At 38.3% G+C, this 22,109-nt stretch overlaps 1 protein-coding gene across 3 annotated transcripts in view; it reads right to left on the reverse strand.

Annotated features, from left to right (window-relative positions):
• The window catches only part of MORC4 (MORC family CW-type zinc finger 4), a 69,365-nt gene that overhangs the window by 28,362 nt on the left and 18,894 nt on the right, over positions 1-22,109 (reverse strand). For all 3 annotated transcript variants that reach the window (XM_070784601.1, XM_070784603.1, XM_070784602.1), the window contains 5 exons: positions 20,461-20,593; positions 20,016-20,144; positions 16,484-16,603; positions 14,982-15,082; positions 3,321-3,419 (listed from right to left, as the gene is read on the reverse strand). In XM_070784601.1, coding sequence (XP_070640702.1) covers positions 3,321-3,419; positions 14,982-15,082; positions 16,484-16,603; positions 20,016-20,144; positions 20,461-20,593 — 582 coding nt within the window. The remainder of the gene's footprint in view (positions 1-3,320; positions 3,420-14,981; positions 15,083-16,483; positions 16,604-20,015; positions 20,145-20,460; positions 20,594-22,109) is intronic.

The following is a 22,109-nucleotide window of genomic DNA, read 5'->3' on the forward strand; positions in this document are numbered from 1 at the left end:
AGAAGACTCTACACATGGACATCACCAGATGGTCAAAACCAAGATCAGGTTGATTACATTCTTTGCAGCCAAAGATAGAGAAGCTCTATACAGTCAGCAAAAACAAGACCGGGAGCTGACTGTGGCTCAGATCATGAGCTCCTTATTGCCAAATTCAGATTGAAATGGAAGAAAGTAGGGAAAACCACTAGACCATTCAGGTATGATCTAAATCAAATCCCTTATGATTATACAGTGGAAGTGAGAAATAGATTTAAGGGACTAGATCTGATAGATAGAGTGCCTGATGAACTATGGAATGAGGTTCGTGACATTGTATAGGAGACAGGGATCAAGACCATCCCCATGGAAAGAAATGCAAAAAAGCAAAATGGCTGTCTGGGGAGGACTTACAAATAGCTGCGAAAAGAAGGGAAGCGAAAAGCAAAGGAGAAAAGGGAAGATATAAGCATCTGAATGTAGAGTTCCAAAGAATAGCAAGAAGAGATAAGAAAGCCTTCCTCAGTGATCAATGCAAAGAAATAGAGGAAAACAGAATGGGAAAGACTAGAGAGCTCTTCAAGAAAATTAGAGATACCAAGGGAACATTTCATGCAAAGATGGGCTTGATAAAGGACAGAAATGGTATGGACCTAACAGAAGCAGAAGATATTAAGAAGAGGTGGCAAGAATACACAGAACTGTACAAAAAAGATCTTCATGACCAAGATAATTACGATGGTATGATCACTCACCTAGAGCCAGACATCCTGGAATGTGAAGTCAAGTGGGCCTTAGAAAGCATCACTACAAACAAAGCTAGTGGAGGTGATGGAATTCCAGTTGAGCTATTTCAAATTCTGAAAGATGATGCTGTGAAAGTGCTGCACTCAATATGCCAGCAAATTTGGAAAACTCAGCAGTGGCCACAGGACTGGAAAAGGTCAGTTTCCATTCCAATACGAAAGAAAGGCAATGCCAAAGAATGCTCAACCTACTGTGCAATTGCACTCATCTCACACGCTAGTGAAGTAATGCTCAAAATTCTCCAAGCCAGGCTTCAGCAATACGTGAACCGTGAACTTCCAGATGTTCAAGCTGGTTTTAGAAAAGGCAGAGGAACCAGAGATCAAATTGCCAACATCTGGATCATCGAAAAATCAACAGAGTTCCAGAAAAACATCTATTTCTGATTTATTGACTATGCCAAAGCCTTTGACTGTGTGGATCATAATGAACTGTGGAAAATTCTGAAAGAGATGGGAATATCAGACCACCTGACCTGCCTCTTGAGAAATCTATATGCAGGTCAGGAAGCAACAGTTAGAACTGGACATGGAACAACAGACTGGTTCCAAATAGCAAAAGGAGTACGTCAAGGCTGTATATTGTCACCCTGCTTATTTAACTTATATGCAGAGTACATCATGAGAAACGCTGGGCTGGATGAAGCACAAGCTGGAATCAAGATTGCCGGGAGAAATATCAATAACCTCAGATATGCAGATGACACCACTCTTATGGCAGCAAGTGAAGAGGAACTAAAAAGCCTCTTGATGAAGGTGAAAGTGGAGAGTGAAAAAGTTGGCTTAAAACTCAACATTCAGAAGACGAAGATCATGGCATCTGGTCCCATCACTTCATGGGAAATAGATGGGGAAACAGTGGAAACAGTGTCAGACTTTATTTTTCTGGGCTCCAAAATCACTACAGATGGTGACTGCAGCCATGAAATTAAAAGACGCTTACTCCTTGGAAGGAAAGTTATGACCAACCTAGAGAGCATATTGAAAAGCAGAGACATTACTTTGGCAACAAAGGTCCGTCTAGTCAAGGCTATGGTTTTTCCAGTGGTCATGTATGGATGTGAGAGTTGGACTGTGAAGAAAGCTGAGCACCGAAGAATTGATGCTTTTGAACTGTGGTGTTGGAGAAGACTCTTGAGAGTCCCCTGGACTGCAAGGAGATCCAACCAGTCCATTCTAAAGGAGATCAGCCCTGGGTGTTCTTTGGAAGGAATGATGCTAAAGCTGAAACTCCAGGACTTTATAGCTACCTCATGCAAAGAGTTGACTCATTGGAAAAGACTCTGATGCTGGGAGGGATTGGGGGCAGGAGGAAAAGGGGACGACAGAGGATGAGATGGCTGGATGGCATCACCGACTCGATGGACGTGAGTTTGAGTGAACTCCGGGAGATGGTGATGGACAGGGAGGCCTGGTGTGCTGAGATTCATGTGGTTGCAAAGAGTCGGACACGACTGAGCGACTGAACTGAACTGAACTATATACCAGGTACTGTGCTAAAAAGGTTAGGCCATCTAACTTAACACATTATTAACTGGGGATTTTTGTAGAAATTAACACCTGTGGCTGGTGATCTATTATGTAAGGGAATACTGATATGTCTTCAGTCAAATGTAAAGTAATTTTCCTCCAATTAAAAAATTTAAAAATATAACATTCGGGTAACAAGACATATTAATACGTCTCTGGTCAATCATGAGTTAATATACTCAGAGAGATGAAGTGACTTACTTACCTAAGCTCATTCAACTATTAAGAATCAGATTTAATAGAGAACAGACTTGTGGTTGCCAAGGTAGGGGGTGGGGTGCAGGGGGTTAGGGGAGGGAGGGAATTAGAGTTTCGGATTAGCAGAAGCAAACTATTATATATAGGATGGATAAATAACAAGGTCCTACTGTACAGCACAGGGAACTATATTCAATATCCTGTTTCAACCATAATGGAAAAGAATATGAAAAAGAATATACATATGTATAACTCTGTCACTCTGCTGTAGAGAGGAAATTAATATAACATTGTAAATCAATTATACTTCAATAAAATCTAAAAACAAACCAAAAACTAATAGACTTTTATCCATGATTTAATTTCATGATTTTTGCCTAATTATTTGGAAATAGAGAATACAACATTCATTTATTTAGGTTTTGAAGTAATATTCATAACATTTATAGATCTTATGACCTGAAAACAATTTTAATACATTAGATAATATACAGTAAAATTAAAAAGATAAGTAGATCTAAATTTTCAACCAAGGAGTAGCTGATTCAAATGGTCATCATCTTCCATTATATTACACTGAGGACAGGATAAACTGACAATACTAAACTCGTCATATTTATGATCCAAACCACACAAATGTTAAACCAGAAATGAAGAGGTTTAGAGAATGATGAAATTAGTACCTGTGATTTCCTGTTTTTAGTTAATTCAACTTCCTTATGTGAAAAGCATCATCTTTTCCTATTCCTTCCATTTGCCCTAGAGATGTTACCCCTGACACTTTTATATTCTAAATTTACTACTCACGGTATTGGCCTGACTATGGCTGAGGTCTCCAAATTCTCTTGGGAGGTCTTTTCCTTCCAATATGCATTGAGCTTCTGGGCAAGGGCATTTATTGTCAACCTGAAAAAAAAAAAAAAAAGAAAGAAGCATGTCAATGCTAAGAATTTGTTGAATAATTTTGTAATCTTTAAGGTGCTCCCACTTAACGGAAACCAGCCATTTAGAATATTCAGCATAGGTTTGAACATCTACACTTCAAGCAACTAGGATGGGAATCTACTGCCTTTGTAAATTATGTGTCAAAATGACAAAGTTCATAATGTTGAATAGTCACTTTGGTTGAAAAGATAAGATGGTCAGTTCAGTTCAGTTCAGTTGGTCAGTCATGTCCGACTCTTTGCAACCCCATGGACTGCAGCACACCATGCTTCCCTGTCCATCACCAACTCCCAGAGCTTGTTCAAACTCATGTCCATTGAGTCAGTGATGCCATCCAACCATCTCATCCTCTGTCGTCCCCTTTTCCTCCCACCTTCAATCTTTCCCAGCATCAGGGTCTTTTTCAATGAATCACTTCTTTGAAGCAGGTGGCCAAAGTATTGGAGTTTCAGCTTCAACATCAGTGCTTCCAAAGAACACCCAGGACTGATCTTCTTTAGAATGGACTGGTTGGATCTCCTTGCAGTCCAAGGGACTCTCAAGAGTCTTCTCCAACACCACGGTTCAAAAGCATCAATTCTTCAGTGCTCAGCTTTCTTTATAGTCCAACTCTCACAGCTACACATGACTACTGGGAAAACCATAGCTTTGACTAGATGGACCTTTGTTGGCAAAGTAATGTCTGATTTTTAATATGCTGTCTAGGTTGGTCATAGCTTTTCTTCCAAGGAGCAAGTGTCTTTTGATTTCATGGCTGCAATCACCATCTGCAGTGATTTTGGAGCCCCTGAAAATAAAGTCTCTCACTGTTTCCACTGTTTCCCCATCTATTTGCCATGAAGTGATGGGACCAGATGCCATAATCTTAGTTTTCTGAATGTTGAGTTTTAAGCCACCTTTTTCACTCTCCTCTTTCACTTTCATCAAGAGGCTCTTTAGTTCTTCCTCGCTTCCTGCCATAAGGGTGGTGTTATCTGCATATCTGAGGTTACAAATCCTAAAAAATACTGTGTTCTCCACATTTTAGAATCACAGTGAGGGGAAATGACATTAGATACAACGACAGAAGACTACACTGCAGATTAGTAGTTGGGGAGTTATTCAACTGTCAGATCACTACACGTAAACAATTCAGGACCAAGTTCAAAGTCAGAGGATCAAATATTGCACCCTACCTATTACAAATCAATCAAACAGTAACTTAAAACACGTCTATATAGTTCTTCTTTATCCAAATGCTGATCATAGCAGTTACAGCAGCAATAGGTAACAAAGTCCCCTTTAACCTTCTATGACACAGCTGTTAGTAGAGGCTATGCCCCAATTATGGCTCTTGCCCTTTCTCCTTTATCTCTCTTCTTAAGTGAACAGCAGCAGGCCCAGGGTAAAACAGTATGATGTGTAGAAAATCTGAATTTTACTTTGAAAAACTGGCAATTTCTAGTGACTAATTTCTGTTTAATTTTACAATTCAGGATTACAACTTAATGTACAGCTGTGCATACATACTTGAAATACTACAAATTTAGCATTTTTAAAAAATCTCTTGACTCCTCAGATAACTCCCCAAAGATTCTGTAGACCTTTCCTTAAGAGGAATTCTTCCTTAACTCCACCTTGCTCATATTAGATTCTGACTACACAGAGAAGATTAAATGAACTTTCTTATAAACTCTTATTCCCTCCTCTGACCTACCAGCACACCGACCTCTATGTTTATATTCTTTCCTGAAGTCACAGATGAAGAATTATTTCTTGCTTTCTATTAAAATTTTATTTAAAATCTACTTTTTAAAAAAGATTACAAGGGCTTCCTTTGGTGGTCTAGTGGTTAAGAATCTGCCTGCCAATGCAGAGGACACCAGTTCGATCCCTGGTCTGGGAAGATCCCACATGCTGAGGAGCAACTAAGCCCATGCACCACAACTACTGAGCTCATATGCTGCAACTACTGAAGCCCACATGCCTAGAGCCTTTGCTCCACATCAAGAGAAGCCACTGCAATGAGAAGCTTACGCACTGCAATGGCAAATGAAGCGTAGCCCCTGCTCACTGCAGCTAGAGAAGACCCACGCAGCAATGAAGACCAAGCATGGTCAAAATTAAAAAATAGTTAAATAAATAAAAAAGACTGCATGGGATTCTGGAAAGCTGGTGGAGTAGGAGGCAGGAATCTGTCTTCCCAAAAAGACAATATTTACACTGGCTGCTGCTGCTGCTGCTAAGTCGCTTCAGTCGTGTCCGACTCTGTGTGACCCCATAGACGGCAGCCCACCAGGCTCCCCCGTCCCTGGGATTCTTCAGGCAAGAACACTGGAGTGGGTTGCCATTTCCTTTTCCAATGCATGAAAGTGAAAAGTGAAAGTGAAGTCGCTCAGTTGTGTCCAACTCTTTGTGACCCCATGGACTGTAGCCCACCAGGCTCCTCTGTCCATGGGATTTTCCAGGCAAGAGTACTGGAGTGGGGTGCCATCGTCTTCTCCGTTACACTGGCAGAACCTGTCTAATGTAACCATTTGGAATTTTGGAGTCTATCGAATGCTTATAATTTCCAGGGGAATGCTTGGATGACAAATTGGGAAATCTCAGCTTTTAGCACAGTAGTAGTTACCCATCTCCTACCCTAGCCCCATGGCAGATGGCTATGCACACATTTCAAAAGTAGCTTGCAGGAACCAGGACAGGCAAAAAGGACCTCTCCCTCCAAATATTGGGGATCTGTGCTCTGATCTCTGTTTGCTGCTTCTGCTCACAGCATCATGTAACCCCATGGTAACCCCAAAGAAAATAGCTATAAATATATACAAAAGGAAATGAGAAGAATTCAAATGTTTCACTTCAAAAAAATCAACTAAACATAAAAGGTGACAGTAATACAGGAAATGAAGGACAAAATATAAGATGTATAGAAAACAAACAGCAAAATGACAGACATCCTTTCTTATCAGTAATTACTTTAAATGTAAATGGATTAAACTCTCTATCAGAAGACAGAGATGGGTGAAATGGGTTTTAACAAAAAGGCCAAAATATATGCTCTCTATGTGAGACTAATTTTACATACAAAGACACACAGTGAAAATGAAGGGATAGAAAAGGATATTCCCTGTAAATAATAACCAAAAGAGAGCAAGGGTAGCTAGCTATTTAATATAAGTATCAGACAAAATAGACTATAAATTGTAAGAGCTAAAACACTGAAGCAACCTGTGTCCACCGATAAATGAATGAATAAGCAAAGTATAGTACATACAAACAGAAGAATATTAAAAAAGGAAACTCAGCCTTTAAAAAGTAAATTCTGACATATGTACAACATAGATGCAACTTAAGGACATTATGTTAAGTGAAATAAGTCACAAAATGAGAAATACTGTGTGATTCCACTTACATGAGGTACTTAGCATAGTCAAATTCATAGAGACAGAAAGCAGAATGGTGGGAATGAGGAGTTATTGTTTAATAGGTACAGAATTTCAGTTTTGCTAGATGAAAATAGTTCTGCAGATGATGGTGGTTGTATGGTAAGGGAGTTAGAGAAGGCGAGGTTCGGAAAAAGAATGAGACCAGCACTTTACAGGAACAGATCACCTTTAATGAGGCCAGAAGGGGCAGCAGTCAGATTAGTGAGCTGCTGCACTAACCCAAGAACAGAGTAAGTATATATAGGCACGTATGTGGAAATCTACTGTCTTACGGGGGCCTGTTCTTCTCCAAGGTTGTTTGGAGTAGTTATCTCTTAAATGGCTGGGGCAAGGAATTCTGGAGATCGGCCAGAGGCTGGACCGGCTGGGAGATGGACATAATCAACCTTAATGTCCATTTTTTTTCCTTCGGGTGAGAGAGTTCTTTGTTTTGCATAGAATGGTGGGGAGGACCCAGAGGGGAGTTTTAACTCCAGGCTATTTTGAGCCATGTAACTTTCCTTCAGTGGTGATGGTTGCATAACAATATGAATGTACTTAATACCGCCAAAATGCACATTTAAAAATGGTTATGATGGTAATGTTATGTGTATTTTACCACAATTAAAAAAAGGAAAAAAAGGAAATAGATTATGTGGTCATTAGGGGTTGAAGAGGAGGGGAAATGAGGAGTGACTGCTAATGGACAAGATGTTTCTTTTTGAGATGACGAAAATGCTTTAGAATTAGATAGTGGTGATGGTTGTACGGACTTCCCTGGCAGCTCAGACAGCAAAGTGTCTGCCTACGACGTGGGAGACCCGGGTTCGATCCCTGGGTCAGGGAAGATCCCCTGGAGAAGGAAATGGCAAGCCACTCCAGTGTTCTTGCCTGGAGAATCCCATGGATGGAGGGGCCTGGTGGGCTCTAGTCCACATACTTTGTGAATATACCAAAACCAACAAAGTAGTCATTTTTTAAATGGTGACATTTATGGTACAGAGTAAAATTTATCTTTTTAATGTGTAGTTCTATAAGTTTTAACAAAGGCACATGGTCGTGTAAATATTAATACCAGCTCAATCAAAACACCATTATCATAAATTTTGAAACTCCATTCCTTCTTGCAAAAACCTGGTTTGATTCCACTGTTCTATTAATCTCTTTCCTTTCACTTCCCCAATCCTGGTATATGTGGTCTATATCCACTATCTTCTCTTCATACTCCTGTCTTAATCCCCTACAATCTAACTATTGCCATTACACGAAATTGTTCCTTTTCCCAATCTCATTATTCTATCTGACAATATCTATTAAATTTGAGATTTTAAAGTGACCTTTGAATCTTCCTCTCCTTTATTTTCCTTATCCCATTATTAATATATCACCAAATTTTAAAATCTTTTTTTCATAGTATCTGTCATATATTTTGGAGAAGGAAATGGCAACCCACTCCGGTGTTCTTGCCTGGAGAATCCCAGGGATGGGGGAATCTGGTGGGCTTCCATCTATGGGGTCGCACAGAGTCGGACACGACTGAAGCGACTTAGCAGCAGTCATATATTTCCTTTTTCACAGCAGTCTTATTTCAGACCTTCACCTCACATCTAGATTATTCAAATAGTATGTACTTCTTTTTAACCTATCCTGCACCTTGTTTCCAGGTTTATCAATTGATATAATTCATGTAAAGCACTTTATAAGCCATAGAGCAGTATATAAGTATTATATTCTTAAGACACAATTATTTCAAGTCACCCCTCTATTCAAGAATAAACAATGAATTCTCATTGCCTAAAGTATCAACTACTCTAGCCAATGTCCCTCTAAGACAGAAATTCTCCAACTGTCTTGGTTCATGGTACCTGTAGTGTCTCAAGTTTTTCACGGCACCCTTAGGTCTCAAGAAATATGTACTAGTTGCATTTACTCTTAAACAGTTATATACAAATAATAAGTATGGACTAAAATGTAGTGTCCACCTGAAAATATATATATTAAAATATTTCTATTTCAATCTTAAATAGCCACAATTATGTATAATGGAATGGGTATGCCTATTGGATATCAAACAACTGTTCAAACCTTGGAATCAAATTGGACACAACATCCCTAATTTCTTATTCAACACTGATTTTTTTGTGTATTGCTTGCTTTTTATCACAGTTAATCACAAAAAATCCAGATTCACAAAGATACAATGGAATCAAAAGTAATTAAATATTTTTATACCTAGAAGTGTGGTGTTAGCATAATAAATACCTAAAAATGTAGAAGTGGTTTGGAATTGGGCAGTGGGGCAGAGGCTGGAAGAATTTGAAGAACATTACACAAATTGCCTGGATTGCCTTGAATAGACTGTAGAAATATGGATGTTAAACACTCCACTGGTAGGGTGCTCAGAAGTGCAGATCATGGTAGAAAAAAACACAAACTTCCTCAGAGTATATCTAAGTCACTGGGAACAGATTGTTAGTAGAATGATGGATGTTAAAATTGTTGCTGGTAAAGGCTCAGAAGGATATTAGCAACATGTTATTAGAAAACTTGTTATGTAGTGGCAGAAAGCTTAGCAGAATTGGATCCAAGACAAGGTGGAAAGCAGAACTCCTAAATGACAAAACTGGACATTTAGTTGAGGAAATTTCCAAGTAAGGTGCTAAAAGTATGGTCTAGTGGCTGCTTCGGAGAAGGCAATGGCACCCCACTCCAGGACTCTTGCCTGGAAAATCCCATGGACGGAGGGGTCTGGTAGGCTGCAGTCCATGGGGTCGCTAGGAGTTGGACATGACTGAGAGACTTCACTTTCACTTTTCACTTTCATGCATTGGAGAGGGAAATGGCAACCCACTCCAGTGTTCTTGCCTGGAGAATCCCAGGGACGGGGGAGCCTGGTGGGCTGCTGTCTATGGGGTTGCACAGAGTCAGACACGACTGAAGCGACTTAGCAGCAGCAGCAGCAGCAGTGGCTGCTTGCTTACATAAAATGTGAGAAGAAAGAAATAAACTGAGGGAAGAACTGTTCAATAAAAAAGGAACCAGGACTTAATGATTTTGGAAAGTCTCAGCTTATTCAGATTGCAAAAGATGCTAAAATGTAAATCCAAGACAGTGGCTGGACAACCTTTTGCTAATATCTTAGGAAGATCAAAAGATCAAAGCACTCAGTCATACAAAAAGTTCTCTGAAAAGACTGAACATATTAGATCTCCACCACCATCTCAGCAGAAGAATAGAAATAGGACTATCTAAGAAAGATCTGTCAAGAATCTCTTGTCTGAATGAGTATCCATGATATATACCTGAGACCCACAAGGTTCTTGAGAATGGTACATTATCATGTCAGTGTATGGCAAAAACGACTACAATATTGTAAAGTAATTAGCCTCCAATTAACATAAATAAATTTTAAAAAACCCTGCTAAATTGGCCTGAAAGGGACAGAGAGAGTGTGAAAGAAGGTTGTTGGACCCCCAAAACTCTACAGTCAAGAAACAAGTTGAAACAAGATGAAACTACTCAGCTACAAATACACGCTTGTGTGTGTGTTTGTGTTCAGTTGCATCCAACTCTTTTGTGACCCCATGGACTATAGCCCACTAGGCCCCTCTGTCCATGGGGATTTTGCAGGCAAGAATACTGGAGTGGATTGCCATTTCCTCCTCCAGGGAACCTTCCTGACCCAGGAATTGAATCCATGTCTCCTGCATTGGCAGGTGGATTCTTCATCACTGAGCCTCCTGGGAAACACACATAAATACATGCTATCCTTCAAGAAAAAGGAAAGTCGAGTCTGCGGGTGGAGCCATGAGGACAGAATAGAGCCTTAAATCCAAAGGGTGGAGCTGAAAGCCCCAGAAGAGTATTTCCAGGCCTTGAAATTTAATGAAGTTAGCTTGCCTGGATTCCTTTTTCTGTCAAATTTTCTCCCTGTTTGAACTGGAACATCTCTAATTGGTATCCTATGCCTGTCCCACCATTGTATTTTGGAAGCAAAATATAAAAAAATTTTAAAAAGACACACACCTGCATATAGAGAGGAATTTTACCCCACGATGCATCAGACTCAGTATCATTCATACTTGATTTAGATGAGATTTGGGAACTGTGAGTTGAGGACATTAAAAACTTAGACTAAGTTGCTCTAAGAGTTGAGACTTTGGGGGATGCTGGGATGGGATAGATGTATTTTGCATGTGTGATGTAAGTGGATCTTAGGAGGCCAGAGAGCAGATTGTCATAGCATAATAATGGTCCTTCAAAGATGTCTATGTCCTAATCCCTGAAACCTGTGAATATATCAGGTTACATTTCAAGGGGGAAATCAAGTTGCAGGTGGCATTAAGCTTACTCATCAGCTGACCTTAAGACAGGGAGATTATCTTGAATTACCAACACAGTCATAAGGGTCCTTAAAAGTGGAAGAGTGAGGCAGAAGAGTCAGAATCAAACGAGATGTGATGACAGAAGCAAGGTCATCAGAGTGATATGATATGAGGACCCAACCCATCATTGATGGCTTTGAATGTGGATGGAGGAAGAGGGCCATGGGTCAAGGAATGCTGGCAGACTCTAAAAGCTTGAAAAGCCAACAAAATAGATTCACCCCTAGAGCCTCCAGAAATAAATGCAGCTTTGCCAACACCTTGATTTTAGCCCAGTGAGATCTGAGATGGACTTCTAACCTACAGAACTCTAAGCCAATAAATCAGTGTTGTCTTAAGGCGCTAAGTTTGTGGTAATTTGTTATGACAGCAACTGAAAACAATTTCTACTGCTTATAGGCAAGAGTCAAGTACCACTGTACTCCCCTCAAAAATTTTAAATATCCCATGGCTCCCCTGTGACTTCATTATGTGCAGCTTGGCACACAGTTTGGGAAGTGGGGCTTTAGGGAAGGGGTCAACAAACTACAACCTGTGGGCCAAATCCAGGCTGCTGCCTGTTTTCATAAACAAAACTGTACTGAACACAGACATGTTCATTCCTTTACTTATGTCTGTGGCTGTGTTCGTACTACAGCAGAATTGAGTACTTTCATACTACAGCACAACTGAGTAGTAGTGACAGAGCCCACACCACCTATAAAGCTAAAACTATTTACTTCCCGGCCCTTCACAGAAAGATTTGCCAATCCCTGCTTTAGGATAGGGCCCTATGTTATTCTTCCCATTCCGAGTTTCTGTCATTGCCTGATTTAGCTCCTGCTATAATTTCATCCTGGAATTCCCCTCCATCCCTTTTTTAAACGCTGTATCTTTAAGGCAAATCTTAAGTCACACTGTTTACTTAAAACCTTCCATATCTGTTCTATCAGCAAATGTTTCCTGTACCATACCACTTAGTTCCAAATAATCAAACAGTTTATTGCTCCGTTTCATGTTGGTAACAATCCGTCATTACAATTAGACCGTGAGCTCCTCAAAGACAGCAACTGTGTCTCGAATATCTCTGGAAAATTCCACAAAACCTAGCCACTGTGCCATGCACCAGTGAGGTGCTCAGTTAGTATGTGTTGATTGCATTTCTTAAGCTGAAATTCACTCTAAAAATGTTGTAAGTTTGAGCCCTGGTAGTTGCAGCTGAAATTTGATACCCACAACTATTAAAAGTGATATTACAAGTGATTTATTTGTAGACATTCCAGCAGTGTGATGGCTGAAACCTCTTTTAGCAGTTTTGAAATCTATAATAAATACTCTTAGGATGAGTTTGTGATGGCAGACAATCTTCTCTAATCACCCTCTCAAATTCCCTCATATATTAACAAAACACTTTTTTCAGTGAATATAAAACAGAATGGAAAGGGAAATGATGTCAGAATTGGGGTGAGTTACACAAATTTCTCATCCTCAGAAGACTCTGTATGCAGGATAGTATACTAGTTTTCTGTTTTTAATAAAATGTGCAGCAGATATTAAGCTACTTAAGCTGGAAGTCCCATATATTTAACTGAATAAACCTACTCTCTATGGAATACCTCCATTTGGATTCCCCTGCCATCACCTAAAACTCAACATACTGAAATGAAACATCACAAACCAAGAGTCTAATACCTCTAAAATTTAAAAGGTAGATGCAGGGGTGGCAGAGACGGCATAGGAGGATGTTACATAGCTTTAGTATCTAACATTTGGATTTCACAAATCTCAACTATTTGGTTAATCACCAGAAATTCACTACTCCTTTCACTCAAGAGAAATAGAATGACTCGGCTCTGGACTTTTGCCAAACTGATGTCATTCCTAAACTTTCATTCTTGTGAGTCAAGTCCGAATCAAAGATCTCCATTATGGGCCAGACTCATGTTTAAAAGACTATTTTACTTAAATTAAGGGCAGACAGTTATCATAATCACTGAGTAGCCCTAGGGACCAAGAACCAATTACCCTGAAATTAATCTGAGGTTGTCATCCAAATAGTTATCAGTCTGTCAAATATTAAACCTAAAATTCTTATGGTTTTGTATAAATTAAGGCACAACATTTAACTAATTTTATTATAGTTTGGACACAAAACAAAAAAAGATTTGGGGAATTACTTTCCCTCCACTCTAACAAAAGATTTGCTGCTGAGATTTCAAGGAAAACAACACCAAAAGTCCTCACGCCTTCTTTCTCCATACTCCCAGAACACCCTTTGCCCTTTCACATACTTTCCTCTGCTTAGAATGTCCTCTCCCCGCTTTGTTCACCTAGCAAACTCCAACTTTTCCTTGAAGTTTCAGCTCAAATGTATTCTGCTTTGTGAAGCCTTCCTTGACTCCTTTAGGCTTTATTTAAAGCTGCTTCCCATTTGGCATACAACCCTCATTAATACAATTATTTTATAGGTATTTCACTTTCTTATTTACATACAGGGGCTTCCCAGGTAGTGCCAGTGGTAAAGAACCCACCTGCCAATGCAGGAGAAATAAAAGATGCTGGTTCAATCCCTGGGTTGGGAAGATCCCCTGGAGGAGGAAACGGCAACCCACTCCAGGATTCTTGCCTGGAAAATCCCATGGACAGAGAAACCTGGCGGGCTACAGTCCATGGGGTCACAAAGAGTCGGACACGACTAAATGCTGTGTGTGTGACTTAACACACACACAGCATTTACATATATCTCATCCCCACTCTAGTGTTCTTGCCTGGAGAATCCCAGGGACGGGGGTGCCAGGTGAGCTGCCGTCTCTGGGGTCGCACAGAGTCGGACACGACTGAAGCGACTCAGCAGCAGCAGCAGCAGCATCCCATTTGTTCATAGGCATCTAGGATTCTTAACTTTCATTCTTATGTCCGTAATGGCAGAGGGGATATATCATAATACTTGATGAAAGAAGAATGTATGATCTATCCCTCCCTACAAGTTTTAAAACAAACTATTATACTCTGGCTTTAACAACTCCTTTGTCTCCTAAAAATAAATGAATGAAATACATTATGGTATTTGTAGCAACATGGTTGGACCTAGAGAGTGTCATACTGAGTGAAGTCAGACAGAGAAGAAATAGCATATGATACCCTTTATATGTGGAATCTAAAAAGAAATGATACAAATGAACTTACAAAACAGAAACAGACTCACAGACTTATGGTTGCTTGGGGAAAGGATCGGGGGGAAGGGATAAGTTACGGAGTTTGAGATGGGCATGTACACACTGCTATATTTAAAATGGATAACCAACAAGGAACTACTGTATAGCCCATGGAACTCTGCTCAATGTTATGTGGCAGCCTGGATGTGAGTGGGGTTTGGGGGAGAATGGATACATGAATATATATGGCTGAGTCCCTTTCCTGTTCACCTAAAATTATCACATTTTTTGTTAATCAGCTATTTCCCAATACAAAATAAAAAGTTTTTAAAAACTGTTTCACCATAAGTATTTTACTAAATAATCCCTATACTCTTTCCATAATTTTTAAAGTTTATTTCAATTGGGCTCCATACATCATGCATCAGTGAGGTTTAATTTAAAAATCAAATCATTTTATTTATAATCTTAGAAAATAGATTTGAAGGAATTCTCAGTTAACTTATCTGGCTGGTTTTAAGAGATGATTTTAGAGTTTTCAGAGAATAGAATCATATCTGAACAAACCATTAGAAACACCTCAGGTTGGGAGTGACTCACCGGTACTCCTTGGTGTATTCAAAGTCTTGTTTATTGTAGGCAGGTTTTAAGAAATTGCACTCAATGACTCCAATTACTCCCACACCTTCTCCATGAGTTGGCTTAGAAGAAAAATAGTAATTTCAACACTTACATTAATGTTGACTGCCTAGAGGCACTTCCTTTTGATTCCAAACAATAACAGAAAGGTTATATAACATTCACGGGCAAGGAAAGGCCAGTAATATCTAGAGAAACACTGGGAATTTACTCTAATAGACTGCAAATATTACAATGAATTGGAACCTATGCCAAATTTTAGGGCAGAGATTTTCAAACTGTGATCCATAGATTCCCTAGGATTTTCCAGGAAAACTCTACTTCACCCATGCTACTTCAAGGCACTTTCATCTGTTTTATATTAAGGGATTGCCATAAGATTCCATTTGAACAAAGAATGATAATACTAAAAAAAAAAAATTAAGGTTATATACTCCTGTTCTAAGGAACTAAAACCAAACTCCATCTGAAAAAAATTAAGGATGCTATGTAATCATCACACTCTATTAAAATAAAACAATGTTTATATATGTAAGGCCACAAACAACTGCGAAAGAGTCACACCTGTAGTGATTAATTACAAGTTGATACGAAAGATTTTTGGACTTAAAATCATTTTTGTATTCTTTAATGGAAGGAACTGAGTCAAAGTGTAATTAGACTGGCACACAAACAAGTTGTATAAAGATGATACAACAATGAAAAGAAATACAGGCTGCAAACTAGCTCTCCTGGGTCGTATGTAAAACCTTGTCCTACTGTGTAACATAAAGCAGCTTATCATCCTTTGTGCATTAGCAATCTTATCTATAAAATAGGGATGAATGAGATACTTATGGATGTTACCACTTTAAGTTGTCATTAAAACTTGAAGATGATGGTAATATTTCTATACTTCAATTATAAAGCACTTTTGTATGATTTATTCCATTTAAATCTCTCAACTCTGTAAACTCTAAGGTAGGTAGAGCAAGTAAAACTACTATTGTTTCCATTTTACAGGTAAGAAAATTGAGCCGCAGGGAAATTAAACAATGTAGCCAAGGTTACATGGCTTTTAGTTGGAAAAACTGGGACTCAAATCCTGGTCATCAAACACTAAATTTTATGCACCTTCCACTTTGCCTTATTGTCTCCACAAGAAAATGGAAAGCGCTACCTCAAACATTAGTAAACTTATACACGTGGCAGAGTTGCTGGTGCTCTCATTCTACCTCTTATTAACAGTGACCTAAAAAATGCATTCAGTAAAGCTCCTGGGTTAACATTTATGAAGAATGATAAGTAGAAAGAGCTTCTGAACATAAGACAGCTCACTGGTAACACAGAATTCCATGATCAGATTTAACTACCATCTCAAGGTGGCAGTAAAAAGCTATTCATTAGTTTATCACTTTTGCAAAATTTAAATCCTCTTCCTACTCTTTTCAGCCTTCTATGACAAAGAAACATTAACTACTCACCTTTACCTGGCACCCCACCTTCTCAAAAGACTTTATGAGGCGGTTGTTATGATACATCATTACTCCAAACTGGTTATTATCCTTGCAAGAGAACCCAAAAGTTATTTTCACCTGCTTATTCTGAGAAGAAAATCATTAAGGAGACAAACACCAGAGGCTTTAGCACACAAAATTTTGCATTATATTATAGCAAAAAAACATCAACCACCAGTGTATATGAACTGGTACAAACTTTTTACAAAGCATTTTAAAAATCTGTATCAACAGCTTTAAAAATATTCTTAACCTTTGACCACGTAATTCTATTTCAGGAATTTATACTACAGAAATAGTGAGAGAAGACCATAAAGGTTTATGAGTTATAGAGATTTATCAATGATTTATAACAGCTTAAAAAACAAATAATTTATATGTTTGACAATAAGGGAATGACTAAATAAATGTTAGTGTAGCCACATGGTCTGTTACACAGTTCTTAAAATTATGCCCTTAAAAAATATTTGGGAATATTAGGAAATGTTCAGAATATAATAAGTATCACTGAAAAATATGTACTATAAATATATGCATAAAAAGACTATAAGAAAATATATCAAAGTATCATCAGTGATCTAAAAATTCATAAAACACAAAACATTACCTAACCTTTGCTAACTGCCTAATTTACTACTAAATACATGGCACAACACAATTAAAAGCAATAAGGCATGTCCAGCTAGTCATACAAAACACAATGAAAGCAAAAGCACAAGGAACAAAATCACTTTCAAAAGTAAAGGACAATAATTCTGCTGGAAGGCACACTAATCCTGTTGTAATCTATTTCATGGGAAGAAGTTAACAAGCTTGAATAAATGAAACAAAGAGAACTAATTATACATAAACATGAATAATTATGAATTTTTAGCAAGTCCTATTTGATTTAAAAATCAAGGTAAGGGAGTGAGAAAGATAAAGGGGAGAGAAAGAAACTGAGATTTTCACTAAAACAAATACTAAAAGAAATCTTCATGTCTAAATGAGTTAAAATTTTTGTTACTTTTTCAAAAACTGATCTCCATTATCATCTCTAAGTAACAAGCTACTTGCATCAAATCCATGTGATAAATGGACCAGATATGATATGAAGACATGACATAAGTGATACATAACACAGTAATATTTGGCTCACAACATCTCATGTTCTGGTCTCCAGAAGCCCAAATCAAACCACAAGTAAGACCCCATTCCAATGCAAAAACGAAATAGGGCAAAACTGCCCAAAACAAAAAACCAAAATTCTATACCACAAAATTAACACTTTAAAGATAAAGACTGTCAAATTGTTTCCGTTATACACTTTTAAACTCTAAATTATGATGTGGGAGTACACTGGAGTAGGAGGTTCCCAAATTATTATGAGGGGAAAGCACAAGAGGGGAGAAGAAGCCTTTGATAACAGGAATAAATAAGTTAGCATCAGTATCTTTTCCCTCAGTGACCTTTAGAGAAATTTTATTAGAAATTACATTTTACTCATAAAAAGCCTCTTGATGAAGGTGAAAGAGGAGAGTGAAAAAGTTGGCTTAAAGCTCAACATTCAGAAAATGAAGATCATGGCATCTGGTCTCATCACTTCACAGGAAATAGATGGGGAAACAGTGTCAGACTTTATTTTTGGGGGCTCCAAAATCACTGCAGATGGTGACTGCAGCCATGAAATTAAAAGACGCTTACTCCTTGGAAGAAAAGTTATGACCAACCTAGATAGCATATTCAAAAGCAGAGACATTGCTTTGCCAACAAAGGTCCGTCTAGTCAACGCTATAGTTTTTCCAGCGGTCATGCATGGATGTGAGAGTTGGACTGTGAAGAAGGCTGAGCACTGAAGAATTGATGCTTTTGAACTGTGGTGTTGGAGAAGAGTCCCTTGGACTGCAAGGAGATCCAACCAGTCCATTCTAAAGGAGATCAGCCCTGGGATTTCTCTGGAAGGAATGATGCTAAAGCTGAAACTCCAGTACTTTGGCCATCTCATGCGAAGAGTTGACTCATTGGAAAAGACTCTGATGCTGGGAGGGATTGGGGGCAGGAGGAGAAGGAGACGACAGAGGATGAGATGGCTGGATGGCATCACTGACTCAATGGATGTGAGTCTGAGTGAACTCTGGGAGTTGGTGATGGACAGGGAGGCCTGGCGTGCTGCGATTCATGGGGTCGGAAGAGTCAGGCACGATTGAGCAACTGAACTGAACTGAACTGAATAGTGAATTCATTTAGCCCAAATTCTAACAGGGGAAAGTAACTAGTTTAATGGGAAGGGAGGCTGAGAAGAGCTGAGGTATATACAGAATGAACGCTTAGAAGGTATCCTGATAGAAATCCATAAGAGAAAGAAGCTGAAGGCAGAAATATAGTATATCCTGAAACAGTAGTTGAAAAGCACTTTTTTAGACTGGTTCTGTTAAACTTAAGGCACTAAGATCCCAGCTCCATACAGTGATATTATAACTAATTTACCTACAGATGCTAATGATGCTAGCTCTGGCTTTGTTAAGCTGGGTGTGTTTAGGGTGTTTTGTTTTTTTTTTAACTTTCATAGTAGACAAGGATTAATCCATCTGCTTATGAGTAACAACCTTATGGCTATTTAAAAAGGGAACAGCATTTTCTAATTTTTGGTCAAGGGAAGAAAGACAAAGTAAGCTAGATAATGCCTCTGATAAAGTAAACAGTGTGTGAACAGGTTTCTTGGGCCAAGAGCTGAGCTTATTACTAGAAAGTAAATGACAAGAGCAATTCTTCAAAAGTACTTATGAATTCTCATCCTTTCAAACACTTGTTTGGCCCCCAAATTCATAAACAAAGATGGACCTAATTTCCATAGTTTGCCTTAAGATTCCTCAAGTGTCTGAAATTCATTCCCAAGGCAATATGGGGGCAGAAGTGAAAGTGAGTAATTAACTTCTCTGAATGGCTGCAATTATGAGAAGTACAAGGAAATCCATGTCAAATCTGTTGAAGATTTCTCTCACCCTAGGTTTCCCATCTTCTAACTTCTATCAACATAAGTCTGGACTTCTTACAGCAAAACTCATAGCCTATCCAAAAGATGAACAAATTTAAGTCAACATTTTGCAACAAATTTAAGTCAACATTTTACATATCAATTAATACGTAACAAAATTCCTGTACAAACCCAACAGCATGGATCATTCCTTACAGTAGAGATTCTCAAACTTGGTTACTCATTATAATCTGTGGAGGATTTTTAAATTAAGAAATATTTTTTTAAAAAAAGAGATTTCAGAATCTACTGAACCAGAATCTCTGAAGACTCAGGATGCTGTATTATTTTAATAATTTCCAGGTGATCTCTGATAAAACTGGTGCATAGGTTGGCTTTAGAAATATCTCCTTAGAATACAGTAAAAGAGGGCTTGTACTATAACACATTTTTTAATTGGAAAAGGAAAGATTTCTGTTTTTATGTGCCAACTTGGAAATCTAATCCTGAAGCAAAGAGGTCAGTTTCATGTAGTTGAAAGGATACTGTGAAGGTAGGTTTATATATATCATATCCTACATTGGCCAGGCTCTTGGCAATCATCTGGGTAGTCACCTTCTTCTGACGCAGAAAAATTTTCATTCGTGGCTTCATGTATAGGATGCCACAAAATGCCTATGGAACAGTGAAGGGAAAGTTATTACACAATATTGCCAATTCAACTGACATCCCCATAAAACGCTGCTAGCATCTGAGATCCCATCTGAGCAAAGATTTGGCTCAGTTTGTATACTTTGTTATTCTACATCAACTCCCATACTAAGTACTGCTGACTATATTAGCTACACTGTTTGAGTGCAGACAGTGAAAAGGAATCCGAGTATAGGGTTAAAAGGTTGTCATCTTTATAAAGTGAAATTTTGTTCTGTAATATTTTCATGTTACAGGACATCTTACCTCTCATTGTTGAAGAAAAACCACTCTTACTCACCCGTAATGAGTACTCTGTTTCTGGCAGCTCAGAGGAAACGCCACCAGTCTCTTTTTCGTCTGTGCCAAAGTCTGTTACCAGGATATCATACTGATCTGTATCAAAGTCCAACTCAGACTTTCCATCTTTATTTCTGGGTAAAAGAGAGAAGTACCAATCTAACAAAAACTGGCTCCAAAGGACAAAAATGCACTAGGAACCCAAGAGAAAAGAAACAACATGAGCCAAAACTCAGATACCTATTTCTTCCCCTGACTACCAGTTCAAAGGAACTATGTCTTACTTGCTTTGAAGATCACACAATATTTAAGGGTATTTCCGGTCTAAACAATTCTGATATGTTTCATAGAGGTGTGATACTAAGTAGCAAAGGAAAGAAAAAAAAGTCAGGTGGGGATGTTAGTGATCTGATAAATCAAATGGCTACAGCAGCTATCCTTGATGCAGGGTCTTAATATAGAATTGTCAGGTAGGTCATTCCACATGATTTCCCCCAACTGAATAAACAGATGAATCAAAATCTACTCTTTCTAACTTCAGTAATAGTATAAGGACTAGTAAGATTTCCCCAGATCTAATTCTATTTCTTAGAAGAAAAAAAAAAGGTTGTGATAGAAACAACATATCCTTATTAGTCTTCTAGGAGATCATTTATATAATTGTCATTTAAATATAATAGTACTCATATTCCTTTCCCAAGGATATTTCTTCTCATAATCCCTTCAGGTCACTTAAATATGGTCTATTCCAAGACCCTAGGCTACATCACTAACAACTGCCAGGAGGAAAAAGGCAAGACTCATCTTTGTTACTGGAAAAAACTCCAAACAAATAATGGATTACAGAGAAAAAACATATATCAGAATAACAGTTCCCCAAATTTGTTCTGTGTAATGGCAGTCCCCCAAGATACTCTTAAATATGAAATAAAGATATAAAGTCTGTATAATCAAATAAAATTGGAGAGACAGTTTCTGATTTCCAAAGCCACCTCTAGCTCTAGGGACACCTTCTTCATACTTGAGGCTTCAGAGGCTCAGAGTTGCTGTGTTGAAAACATAGCTCCTTTTTCAGGGCTGAACCAGAGCCACTATCATACATATCCTGTATAAAGCTCGGGTCATTATAACAGTGTATTCTATATTTTCCAGGATAATCCTGATTCCTGCTACCCATCCCACTCTAACAAATGTACTCTGAGGAGATTCCTGTCCCCCATGGCCCTCACCATTCACTGTCCAAGGAAAAGAGGTCTGGAGAGACAGTTTTTTAAAATTTGGAAACTGCATACTATATTGCTCTCTTAAATATTTTCACTGTATGTTGAAATAATGTTAGCATATTAGAGCCTCTCAGAAGTGCTATAATAAAGTTATGTGGTAAGCTCTGTTTAAGCCAGCTCTTCCCAAAGTTATTTGACCATGGAATCTTATTTATGTAACACCTAGTACCATAAACTGAGAAACAATATACAAAGAGAAAAGTCTGCTGAAAATGCGTTTAAATCACTTGAAATGCTTCAAGAAAATGATCCTTTATAATATAAATTATATTACTTGAGGTTTTCCTAGTAGGACACAGGAGGATGTAAATTACCTTACTTTTTTTTTTTTAATTCAAAGTACTTTCTATATGGACCACCACAGTTT

This window comes from Bos indicus, chromosome X, assembly GCF_029378745.1.
Source record: "Bos indicus isolate NIAB-ARS_2022 breed Sahiwal x Tharparkar chromosome X, NIAB-ARS_B.indTharparkar_mat_pri_1.0, whole genome shotgun sequence".
NCBI lineage: Eukaryota > Metazoa > Chordata > Mammalia > Artiodactyla > Bovidae > Bos > Bos indicus.